A 13,439-nucleotide genomic window follows, 5' to 3' on the forward strand; every position below is an offset into this window, starting at 1 on the left:
TTTTTTTTAAAACATGCTTTCAAAAAAATTTATTTAAAAGCCATCACAAGCCTGTCCACAAAATATTCAGAAGATATAAATTTAATCACTAGCTGTGAATGAAGCAGATCCCCTTTACTGAACCCAATAAGCCCCACCATTTTCTCTCCAAATTTAAGCTGTATTAATATTTTATTGCCATGCAATTATTTCATTAGTCTCAATCACAACTTCAGTTGTTTGAACCCAGAAGCATGCTATTCTAGTAAGACTAGTGCAAGTCAATCATAAAATGTTATTGTAAAAAACAACCCGAAATTTTAGAGGTAGAGACTTAACACATTATATCCTTTTGCCTCCTTACTTATATACAATATTAATAAAATGTTAGGTATATTTTCATTTGCATTCAGCATTTGTAGACATTAAAGTGCAAATACAGATTGGGAAAAATCACTTCTTACCGATGTGAAAAGTTTAGTTATAACCTTTCTCTTGCTTACTTATCTAAATAGAATCTCTATAGAGCAATAATATTTTTCCAAAGCAGCAATGTATTTTAAAAACAACTTGCTTAGAAAAGCAAACCTCATTTTGTCAATGAAACTACACAAGTATCTCCAAAAACAATAAAGTGAATGGTTTGCTTTACAGATCCATGTTTATTAACATTGCCTGAAAAATGTTTAAGATAATTTTCTTTTTTAAATTAAAAATTTTTAATTAAAAGTCATGTGCTACATACCCCTTGTTCATCCAATTTAAGCAGCTGTTCAGGTACTTTGGGTGAGTTGGAAGCCTGTCTCAGGCACTGAATGCTCAGCTCAGGTATTACATACTCTAGTACCTCTTTGAGAGGCAGACCTCTCGCTGTGCCATGCCGAGCAGTGGAGGGTATAGCATCTTCCAAAATTGCTCCTCTAAGGGTAGTAAGCTGCAGTAAGGGTAAAACACAAAAACCATTTTTAGTTCTAATACCACAATGACTTTTAAAGATATAGACTCCAAGTTTTAGGAAGCATGAAAGAAAGAAGGGAAAGAAAAAGATCCTTATTTTTCATTTTTTTACCAACAAAAAGATGAATAAATAACTTCTAAAGAGGAGAAAGGTTCTCCTGTCTCAGTGACAAACATATTTTTTGTTCAATGAAAACCACTGATTATCTTAAGTCCTATTCCTATTATTTAAAAAAAAACAAAACAAAACACAAAAAAACACATCAGGAAAACTAAAAATCATTAATTTTAATGCCATACTACCCTAGCAGACACAGTAGTTGAATGTGAGGTTGGACAGGTAAGGTAAGCCACAGCTAATGGCACCTTCATTTAACCCATCCACCTGTTTTTTAAACCATGCTGCTTTATATTCATTGGATTTTGCAAAAAGAGAGTAATTTCTTAGAAATGAGCCACCTGAATCATCCTTCCAAACATATAGAGGCACCCCTTTTTTGGCAACAAAAGAAAAACCCAGCTTAAAAAAAACTTTTATATATATATCTATTTGTAAAAGCACATGAGCCCAGAGATATCAGGATGTCTAGCTTCTCTGTGTCTTAATCACAATAGTCCTAAGGATTATGAAAATCTATATTTGCTTGCTACAATAATAATATTGTGTATTTTCATACAAACGTAGTTTGCAAGAGACACTAACTCACTTGAAATAGAAGTTATGAGATGTGTCCTTCCACAACAATCATAAGTGAGCTATTTGTCCAAATAAGATCCACAAATCATGTATGTAGAAGTATATAAAAACATCTCACAGAAAAAAGCTTCTAAGAAATAATTTGAAACAAAACACAAAAATACAAGTGTCATAGTACTAGCTTTTATATTTTTCCCCTCCCTTTTTCCTTACCTTTCTTAATCTTTTATTTCTATCATTAGAAGATTAAGATCAAGCAGCTTGATCCAAACTTATCTTCAGCTTTCTCCTTATAATCTGTTCCCTTGCTTGCCCCTTGCAGCTCCCTTCAGATAACTTACCTCCTTTTGGGTGCCCGCTCAAAAAAAAGAGAAATTCTGTGTAGTACAGAGGATGAAAACTTTGTTCTAGGAACAACTACATTTACTAACGGTAGAAGAAATATCCTTTTCCCATTAACAGATTTACTTTCAAAGTTAGCAACATATCCACAGACAAACAAGTAGTATCCCAAGCCCTAAGTTAACTTTTCCATTCCTTTGCAGAATTACCAAAAGAATATTACCTCACTTGTCCTGAAAACTATACGATAGTTGAACTGAGATCCTTCCTTCTCCTTGGCATCTTCAACCTTCTCCCTCCGGATGCTGACTGCTACAGGTCCAAGATTTTCATCTATTCCAAAGTAGTTCTGATGCTCTTTTGCACAAGAGTGAATGAAGGGAGAAGAAAATATTGAAGTGTGAGTTTCCTAGAAAATGTTCATTAAATCTCATTAAAAATTTCTGCAGCAAGAAAAAAATATTAATTTTAATTAAGCTATGAGATCTGTAAATACACTGGCTTGTGATCTTCTGAACTGCACAATAAGTACAGAAATCACAACATGCTGATTTTGATGAACAGAATCAAAATCATATCACGTAACTCATTACTGCAACTGTTGCTACTATGAAATATTTTTTTGCATTTTTTGTAAATATGAAATTAATAATTTTGCTTGATGCTGCAAGAAACTACTTTGGAGAAACTATATCTACATAAAGTCTTCAACAAAAGCTAACAGTCTTCAAACAAATAAGGTGCTGTGAGCTTCCATCATTTCACTCCATTTATTCTTAGTCTTATTTAAACCTTTACATCCAAACCAGCAACTCAGTTTTAACAAGTGAAAACCAACACTAGTAACTCTTCAGTCTTCAATGAACAGTTAAATTAATCCTTGAGCCACCTGGCCCATTTTGGGAGAGGAAAGCACTACCTAGAGAAGAGGAAGATCAACTTAGAGACCATTTAAATAGACTAGCCACACTCAAGTCCATGGGACCAAACAGGATATGAGTTAAGGGAAATAGCCAGTGTCACTGTAAGGCCACTCTTTATCACCTTTGAAACGTCAGAGTGAGTGGTTACACCCACATTTAAAATGGGAAAGAAAGAGAGTCTGGAAGCTACAGACTAGCCATCATTAACAGTTCCCAGTGAGATTAAGGAACAAATTCTCATGGAAGACATTTCCAGGCACATGAAGGACAAAAAGATGCTTGGAAACAACCTGCATAGATTTACCAAATACAAATCATGCGTGCTCAACCCTGTTGCCTTCTACAATGAGGATTGGCTTTATGGATGAGGAAGGAGCAAGAGATGCCACCTATTTGTACTTTAGCAATGCTTTTTACACAGTCTCCCATAGTATCCATGCAGCAAAACTGAAAACACATTGTATGGACATGCAAATTACAAGGTGGACATAAACTGGTTATACAGCTGGCCTCAAAGGACTGTGTTCAGTAATAAAAATTACAATTAGTGGCCAGCTACTAAAAAGGTTTATCAAAAGCTGACAGCGGAGCTGTTACTGTTCAATATTTTTTTAAATTATCCAAATTATGGAATGGAATGCATCCTCAACAAGTTGTACACGTCCAATCTCAAAGAGAACAGTTCACGTATTGGAGGTTACGGCTGTAGTTGGGTGCAACAGATAAAGGGCAATAACCAGCAGGCTTTTAACAAATGAGTAATATGTGCATAGGGCAGACACTGAAATGCATAAACCTTGCGGTATTTTACAAAAGTGGGCAAAGAAGGTTAATTTATCCCCACAGGTAGAGTCCTATAGCTGCAGGGTGTCTGTGCTACACTGCCCAATCTCTCCTATCCCTGGAGACAGCTGCTGCTGAGATGGGACAGCTGACCTCATGTGAAGCAGCTTCTAAACCACTGAAGTTTTCAACCTGGCATGTTAAAACAAACTCCCTTTGACAATGTGAAAAAATGGACTGACAAAAATCTCACAAAGACCAACAGACCTGTACCTGGAACAGAGAAAGCTCATAAAGCAGCCCGGGCTGGGGACCAGCTACCTCAGGAGCAGCTCTATAGAAAAGTTCTGGGGACCCTGGTGAGCAACAGGCTGCACAGCAGCCAGTAGAACCCCCTGCAGAGGTGAAGGCCAACTACTAGCAAGAGTATATACCAGAAGGTCACAGAATCACAGAATCACAGAATGTTAGAGATTGGAAGGGACCTCGAAAGATCACCTAGTCCAATCCCCCTGCCGGAGCAGGACACCTAGATCAGATCACACAGGAACGCATCCAGGCGGGCTTTGAATGTCTCCAGAGAAGGAGACTCCACAACCTCTCTGGGCAGCCTGTCCCAGTGCTCTGTCACCCTCACTGTAAAGAAGTTTTTTCTCATATTCAAGCGGAACCTCCTATGTTCCAGCTTGAACCCATTGCCCCTTGTCCTATCACTAGATGTCACAGAGAAGAGCCTGGCTCCATCCTCCTGACACTCACCCTTCACGTATTTATAAACATTAATTAGGTCACCCCTCAGTCTCCTCTTTTCCAGGCTAAAGAGACCCAGCTCCCTCAGCCTTTCCTCATAAGGGAGATGCTCCATTCCCTTCATCATCTTTGTGGCTCTGCGCTGGACTCTCTCCAGCAGTTCCCTGTCCCTCTTGAACTGAGGGTCCCAGAACTGGACACAATATTCCAGATGCGGTCTCACCAGGGCAGAGTAGAGGGGGAGGAGAACCTCTCTCGACCTACTGACCATTGTGCCTCTCTATTTGGCACTTTTGAGGCCACATACGGGGTAGTGTCCAGCTTTGGACAGAGTGGGACAAGGCCAGCAGACAACTTCCAGGACAATTAGAGGGCTGGAGTATATAACAGATGAGGAGAGGCTACAGAGATGAGCTTATGCAGCCTGGAGAAAAGCAGGTTAAGGGGGGAGATAATTGCAGGATCCCACTAGCTGATGGGGATTATAGAGAAAGGAGAGCCAGACTCTTCTCCAAGGTACAGAGAGGAAGGACAAGATGCAACTGTCACAAGATGCAGCCCTTCACTGCGGGAAATCAAACACAGGAACAGGTTGCAAGAAGCGTGCGTGAAATGTCCATCCTTAGAGATAGTCAAAACCTAAAGGGACAGCTAAAGGGAACTAGGTTTGGAGCAACCTATTCAGAACCTGCCTTTAAAGGCAGCTATAAAGAGGGAACTAGTCTGGACGGCCTCCAGAAATGTCTTCCAATCCAATTTATGCTATAATTCTGTATTTTAAATAGCAATGAAGTTATAGACTAATTTCCCATTTTAAGACTGTCTGGATGAAAAAAACACTTTGCTAGTATTTTTGAGATAGTTTGATACTTTTTTTTCCTAACAAAGTATTTACAGAAATGTGTAAGGAAGTTTTCACAAAATGTCCTCCACAGAGAAATCATGCATACTCTCAGAATGGATACAAAAAGGTACGGTTATCTCTACGTAAATTAGAGTCTCATTTGTCAAATAAAGTTTAAATTAAGTTTCCAGTAGCCTTTCAAAAAATCTACCTATAATGTATGTTGGTGGTTACAGTCCATCTCCTAGTGGAGAGAAAATGAGTAGTAGCACATTACCACTACCATCCTTTTTTTTGAAAGGAACACCTGGGATCAAAGGGGCAGAGACATTAAATTATTCGCTCATGCTCACCAAATACATTCCTTCCCCAACCTGAGCATTCTACCTGCATGGATAAATTATATCTCATGGATTTCCTAGTGTTTAAATTAAAACTTTGAGCCTTAATGGGCAAATTTATCAAATGAAATGGGACTTTTACAGATGTGGAGTGGGGGCAGGAGTGGTAGCAGGGGGAGAGAGAGAGACATTCAGAGGCAAAACACTTTCAACACAAAAACTCCTCACAGCTGCATATTCAGGCTTTGACATATGGTTAACTTCTCAGTTAGGGTTTCTGTAGCCTTCCATTTTGAAGTAAATCTAGAGAAGGGTATTACACAGTTACTAGATTTCTTGACTGCAGTATTACTGAGCAGAAAAATGCAAGTTTGTCAGGTATCTGCTTATTTCTTGTACAATATGAAAGACACAAAACCAAAGATATTATTTATGCACATTAAAAATAAAAGAAATTAAACAATTTCAAGAATGGGAAATAAAGAAGCTGAAGGAAATTAAAGAATAGCATGGCTACTGGTATTCTGGGATTTGGGGAAAATATTTTTAATTCAAGGTGCGCTTTTTTAAAATCTCATAAAGTACAAACTCATTAAGCTCATTTACATGTATTTATGTTGATTCAAAGTATCAAATGGAGAGAAGAGAAGGAAGTAAGTGCTGTTTTCTAGCTGTTCAAAGAGAGATGGTAAAATATTCCTCATTCTTTTTCATTTTGAGGAATAATTGTCAACTTTTCTTCTAATACAAAAGTCTTGCTTATACAAAACTGAGTTAATACCAAAACCTTGCTAAGCTTGTACATTTCTTCCAGGACATTTTTTCAGTTTCATATCAGCAGATAGATACAATAACATATTAAGAAATGGTTGCAAGAATCCCCCAAATAAAGAGCATGGTAGTAACAGTCAAGTCTCAAGGTATTATACAGATAATTGCACAAGGGGAAAAGGACAAACCAATGATAATAAAAGCATATTTCAATTACCCTTTTTAAAAATCAACATGGGTTTTTTTTCCCTTCTCATCCCCTTTTATTCCACAAAAATCTGGTTCACTAAAGGACACGATTAATAAATCAAACCCATGAGATAAAATAAAATATTCTATCTTTTACAAACCTTATCTGAAAACTGAGAAGATATTTTCCATAAACATTAACGCATTTTACATAAGTCATGTTGGATTTGATTTTAACAATAGTTACAAAGCTTATAAATATGCAGAATAAAACTACAGCTCATTTCAGAAGACACTGAATTCCAAATCTCTCATTTGTTGAAAGGGAATGGAATAATTAGTGCTACACATGCCAGGGTGTTTCTTCCATGCATCTTAAAACAGAAATAAAACTTGTACACTGACAAGTGCCAATTATAAAACTGTGAACTAAATCAAATATTCAGAAAGTTATGTCTTTTTCATAGGTATCTTATCAAAGGCAAAGAAGATCGGTGGCACTACATATGTCTCTATATACAAGTGACTATTGTTTGCTAAAAATTTTATTTCAACCTTCCATAATTATTTTGCTAAATTCAACTGTGCTATTCAATCTACAATTCAATGAACAATCAGCTAGGACAGCTCACTGTCATGGAAGAGCATCAAGTAACACTCAGTATGCATATAAATGTCACTTTTTCTTATGTGGGAGATCAGCACAGCAGCAAGACATTTTGGTGCCCAAGGCAAAATGCCTGTTTTATTTCCTCTCTCAACAATAAACTTTGCTTAGGTGAGAACTGTGTTCAGCTGGAAGTAATCCAGAGAGTCCTCACATGCTTGATCCCTTGAGATAACAGGTACTGAAAATTAAGTTTTTAGTTCCATCAACGTTTGCCCTGACTTCCTATCTGTCTCATAAGAGCCATCCAATACAGATTTCTCTCAGGTAGCTGCTGTTACAGCTCTATAGAAGGATAATGTAGAACAGAGCATGGCTCAAATGTATTACACAATATTTACTTCTGAAGAACTCTGCATACAGAACAATTAGTAACAAGGACAACAATAATCCAAGTTTCCTAGTATTATACTATGTGGGATAAAACTCACAGATACTATTTCTTCACTTTTAAATATTATTATCATTATAAACACACTTGGCTTTTAGTCAAGAGATCATATATACATAATACCGGAACAAAAGTTAATTAAAACCAATTACATTTGCCTCAACTTTCCAGAAAGGTCATTACGTTTGTTTATACTGTATTATTTAAAATGTTTTTGAGTACTCTTCGCATTTTCTTTTTTTGATCTCTCTGACAAGATTTTTCTTCACAAAAAAATGTTCCGCCCTTCAGAACCTGTAACTCTTCCGTGACAAAAGCATTTCACAAACAAGTCCTCTTTCATTTGTCTTAACCCTTGTCTTTTTTTTCCCTATCCTGCCACTACCTTTGCCCATTGACAATGTTCTTTTCATTCCCATCTATGCCCATCCTTTCTTCTCTCTGCCCCTTAAAAACCATGCCACCTTTTTGTTACAAGTTTCTCTTCATTCTCTCCCACTCTGACTCCCTTAGCACTATTTTATCTGTTACAACCTGCCTAGCTTAAAAGCCATTTCGAATCTCTGAATTTACTGCCTGTTCCTCGCTTAGCTCTTGGTCTTCTTCCTCTTCCATGACAGATCCAGATTATTTTTCTCCTTGCCTTTTAAATACAGTGTTTTTAAAGCCAATGTGTTCTACGTGTCTACCATATTGTGAAAACAAGCACTGTACTGGATCCTCTTTTGAGTCCCTTGTAAAGGGTCACAGGAGGAAGGAGTACAGTGCTTATTTCCTGCTGTTTAAATATAGTCAGAAAGCAGAGGAAGCATGATTTCAGGAAGACTCAGGCAGTGACAAACAGTCTTTTAAGGACAGAAGCAGGTTTTTTTATTTTTTCCCTTTTCCTTTTCTTTTAATAACAGCAAAAAGACTGAGCCGTAATTCATAATACAGAAAGGTCAGAGACAGGTATTTTGGGGTCCTCCCCACAAAAACAGATTTCACACCCCATTGCACAATGCAGTACTGAATACAGGCAGCCAAAGTAGCCAAATGGAAACAGTTCATCTGAATAACGATTCAATCCAAGATAATTACTCTGCTGAGAACAGTACCCTGGCACTTTGCAGTGCAAACACATCCTAAAAGAATAGGGTAAAAGACTCGGAGAAAGGCATAAAATACCCTCCTTTAAGCTGAAAAACTAAGTGTCATCAGAAACTCTCGGTTTAAGGAGTATGTATATGTGCATACAGTATCAAAGGCCCCAAGAGACACTTGAAGACAGCAGAGTCCAGAAGAGAGTCAGAAACCTCAATAATAAAACCTTTTCTTTGGAAGCACCTTTTAGGAAATAACGATTTCCACTCTGGGCATCAGTATTTCCAATGCATTTACTGGATATAAACGTCTTCTTTTCCTCCTGCCCACTGAGGAAGTTTCATTCAAACAAGTTAGTTTACATAGTAATTTAAAGGACCCCACACTTATTGAACTCACACAAGTATTGCATAACTTTATACATAAACCACTGGCTGTTGAATATCCCTTCTGGGAAAGCAAGAATAACAGGCTCAATTTTAGTAGAGTTTCACGATCCCCTGTAATACTTAGATCTCTCTATAGAAAAGAAGGAACAAAAAATAAAATCTTTACTAAGCAACTTAAATCTAATGCATGGATATCTCAGAACAGTTGCATTACAAAAATTTACCTTTTCCATAGAAGAACTTGCGGTAATAATATGCTCCAAGATCAATGTGTTCTATGATGTAACGCTTCACTTTCTCTCTGTGAATGGACTGGTTTTCTCTTGGTACTTCCAGGACTGAAACACCAGCATTTGTGCAATGGGAACTCAGAGAAGACTCAAAAGAACAACTTTCCCCTGAAGAAAAAGATGATGAATTTGCCCTAGAAAGTGCAATCCGCCTATCTCCTTCCCCACCAGTCTCATTCCTGAAGTAAGGGCAACTCAGTACTAAATCATTGCTTTTCCCATCACCCTCATCAGCATCTAAATTCTCTTTTGAATTGAGGTCCTCTTTGCTTCCCAAAGGAGATTCACAGTTTCCCGTTTGGCCTGCTGGCATCTGAGTTTGTGACGCCGCTGAAGCCCCAGTGGTTATATTTTTTCTTTTTCCTACATTTACTCTGGTAGCCATTGCTTCATTTATGTTAAACAAAACGCTCTGAACATCATAATGTGCAAAACATTTCTGACAGTTCCAAGAACGAACATTTCTGTCAAGTCTATCATCCAGATCAGACGAAAACTTAAAAGTTTCATGCTCGCTTTTAACTGTTCGCAATTTTCTAAATAGAGATGTTTCTACTGCTTCTGATTTTAGTCTCCTCTTGAACGATTTCTCCCTGTCTCGACCAATAAGTAGGGCACTATCCATATAATCCAAGCCAGAAATCCTTACAAATTCTCCCCTGGAAATCTGCGTAGCAGCATGTAGACTTGGAGAAACTGCAGGATCACAGTGGAAAAACTCAGAAAATCCAAATGGAGCAAGGGTTTTATGTTCAAAATTTTCTACTCGGTATCCTCTTAGCATTGCAAAAAAATTTTCTCCAGACAAGCCTTGTCTATCAATTGAAGAGGTACTGCCATATTCTCTATGAAGAGCTGCTCCAGTATTTGGGTTAACAGCATTCTGGTCTAACACATCTTCAGCATCAATATCACTTATTGTCACATCACTGTTGCTTCTTTGCCTTATGGGATGAAGTCCCCTTTGAGGGGAATGAACAAAAAGATCTCCAATTGAATATTTTCCCTCTGTAAATTCCAATTCCAGCTCTTCTTGTTGTCCATCACTTTGGTCGTTTTGTCCATTCGGAAGTACTGAGCCAACACTTTCATAACTGGTTGGAGGTCTGTTTTCCCAAGCAGCTTTACTCAGCTCTTTAGAGCAATCCTTTTTAGGAGGCCATTCAGATACCCTTGCTCGAACACCCATTTTAGGCACAGCTGGTGTACCATTTGTTTGATTACTTTCAGTTTTGCTAGATGCAGTTGAAGAAACAGGGGGACCCATGCTACCATTCAAAGCTTTCAGTTTTCTAGCAAAATAATCGTCAGATTGCATGCTTCTTGAAGACTCCTTGAATTTTGAGGAAGTTCTGCTAACTTTGTGCTTATCTTCTTGCAAAGACCTTTGATCACTCATGTCCAATAAGTGGGAGGGGAACCACTACTATTGCATAAATTTACTGTTACGTTTGTTTTTACATTGTTTTTTATGTGTCAATAAACTGCAATATAAAAATACAGATATAGTCTTCCCAGAAGTGCAAGCAGAAACGTCAGTGTACCATTTTTGTGCAACTTCTGTCAGGAGAGCAATTTAAAAACATTTATTTCAGTTCAGATGCATTCAGTTCAGTATTAATCCAGACAAATTTCTTTTATCTGTTCATAAAAAAAAAAGAGAAAGTGAATTAGAATGTTTATAGTCAATAATGGTAAGCTTCCAATGTTGCTTTTGCACAATACCCCATGCAAACAGAACTAATGAGACTTGCTTTGTATGGTTTTCTATCCTCTACCTCATTAAAACAACAAATGCAATAATCCCAGTTTCCTGCATGATGCCCACAGGATTTGAGCAGTTTGAACCTGCATATCTCTGACAGGCTAACCAGTACACTCACACTGAACAGCAGACCAGATTCTGCCAAGCAGAATAGCCATATGCAATTCTCTCTGCATTTCCTTCAATGCAGCAACTTAGATGCCTATTCTCTGTCTAATCACTGGGACTTTTTACTTAACATGAAAGAACACAGCCATCTCTAAGACACCTTTTTCAAGTTTGCTTGAAACTAGCTGATACACACAGGAGTTACTGGGGGAGGAACAGTAGAAAAAGTAAGTAAAATATATGAAACAGATAGGACCTCTTAAGAGTGTTTTTTATACAATCATAGAGGTATGAGAAACCTTTGCCAAATAAAATCACCGAAGGAAAACTAAACTATTCCAGAATCATCTTTTCTGTTTCTGCAAGAATATAAGATAGTGAGAACACAGAAATGTCAATTTCACATATCAGGTAATATATTTAACTTCTTATGGAAGATTAATTCAATTTTCTTTGACATTATGGTGAAGGACCTCTTCTAGCCTGATCCTATGTAAAAAACCATTCACAGAAGTCATTAGTGTATGTATTATTTTAAAATAAAAAATAATCTCTTACAAAATCAGAAAGTACGTGTAAGGTCAGAAAAGGCTATCCTGCAAAAATTCCACTTTTCTTCCCTTGTGTTAACCCTTTTTCTGTCATAAGCACTTGTGCTTGTAAATTGGACCAAGAACATAATCCAGGTTGAAATTAAATTGGGGATGAGGTGGTGGGGGACAGAAGGAAAGAGCAACTAATGCACACTACCACCCCACTTATTTCCAGTCCAAATCCACAACATGATTTACTGTTCGGCCTCGCAAGCAGCTGTACTTGTGGAAGGCAGGAGAGAGCCTGAAGGTCACAGGAAAGCAATACTTTTTTTTGGTGGTGGTGGCAGCTTACATAATTAAGTATGGCCTGAGTATTTTAAAACAAAGATACACTGCAAAAGCTAGTATTTAAAGAGAGAATTCTTTTTCTTTACAGTGTAACGCTGGTGGGACAGAAGACCAAACAAATGTCTGTTTTGGAATTGTAGATTGACCTTTTATTGGAAATACTAATATTTTAAGATGTCATGCAGTATAGTGAAGTTATAGTAGTAATTTTTTTTTTTTTTTTAATCAGAAGTCAGCCTGTTTTTATGATAAATGACCATACCTGCAAATTCCTGTAACTCGGTACAACAGCATGTTTTGGTTGACAGCTGACCTATGCTGATGTATAGCACTATATTTTTCTTTATTTGTTGTTCTTTAAGGTTTTTCTCTCCTCATAGTAAGAATTTAGCAACCCACAAACATTCCCCTGTAGATGTTGACAGTATTTATTATTAAACCAGTTTTGTTTGATGAATTTAATCACTATTACTTCCACAAAGAAGGCTGTCAATATGATCATGAGTACCCTTCTCTTCAGACCTTTACAGTCCTTTTGGTCATGTTCTTCACTTCTCTCTCTTTTTGTCTCATCCTAGCATTTAAGAATGGAATCACTGACAGAAAAGAAAAGCTGGATGCCTACCCTGCTGTTGTGCTCCTGCCAACCCTTCCCACTAAGGCTGCTGGATGTTATGCAAATAACTTAAGTTCCTTCCACACAACTACAAAGACTTCCTTCAGAGCTCAATACAGCAGCTGGTTTGTTAGCCACAGTTACAGTTCTTTAACATGGAATGATTCCAACTTTCCTGGGGACCTGGATACATGCCCACAAATGTTCCTGTGCCAGTAGCAGAGCAATGAATAAGAACTGTAGTATTGGACTATCCTGTCAAAAGGAGGCTGTTTGGTAACGCTGCCTCATGTCAGCCTTGATAGATGGAAATGAATTATTTAAGAAGTCTTTCTGTGATCATTTTGTTGATCAAGACTTTGGAAATCTGCCCCTATTATTATGTAATGTTATCATCCTAAAAAGAATGCATAATTTGTATGAAGGGATTAATCTCTGCTATTTATCAAGATGACAATTCTATAAACCATGACTCTCAAGCTCTACTAATCTTAAAAAATGGGAAGTGCTATTTGATAAAATAGGAGTATAGGCAGGAATAATATGCCAAAAGCTGAAGATCAGACATTTAACTTGCATTCAACTGATTCTGCACTGCATATTCTGTGTGCTCAGAGTCTGGTGAGTTTCCATGCATCAAAGAAACACATAGTAGGGTAGAAGTGTTATG

General features: G+C 37.4%; 1 protein-coding gene across 1 annotated transcript; it reads right to left on the bottom strand.

Moving 5' to 3' along the window:
* Positions 1-709: 709 nt before the first annotated feature.
* LOC104461686 (signal-induced proliferation-associated 1-like protein 2) lies at positions 710-10,952 on the bottom strand. The gene is made up of 3 exons (XM_010073356.1): positions 9,331-10,952; positions 2,199-2,332; positions 710-913 (listed from the first exon to the last, which is right to left on the bottom strand). The coding sequence occupies exons 1-3, from the start codon at positions 10,793-10,795 to the stop codon at positions 710-712; spliced, it is 1,803 nt and encodes a 600-aa protein (XP_010071658.1). The 5' UTR covers positions 10,796-10,952.
* Between the last annotated feature and the right edge of the window lie 2,487 nt (positions 10,953-13,439).

Source organism: Pterocles gutturalis, unplaced genomic scaffold (genome assembly GCF_000699245.1).
Source record: "Pterocles gutturalis isolate BGI_N339 unplaced genomic scaffold, ASM69924v1 scaffold10192, whole genome shotgun sequence".
In the NCBI taxonomy this organism is placed as follows: Eukaryota; Metazoa; Chordata; class Aves; order Pterocliformes; family Pteroclidae; genus Pterocles; species Pterocles gutturalis.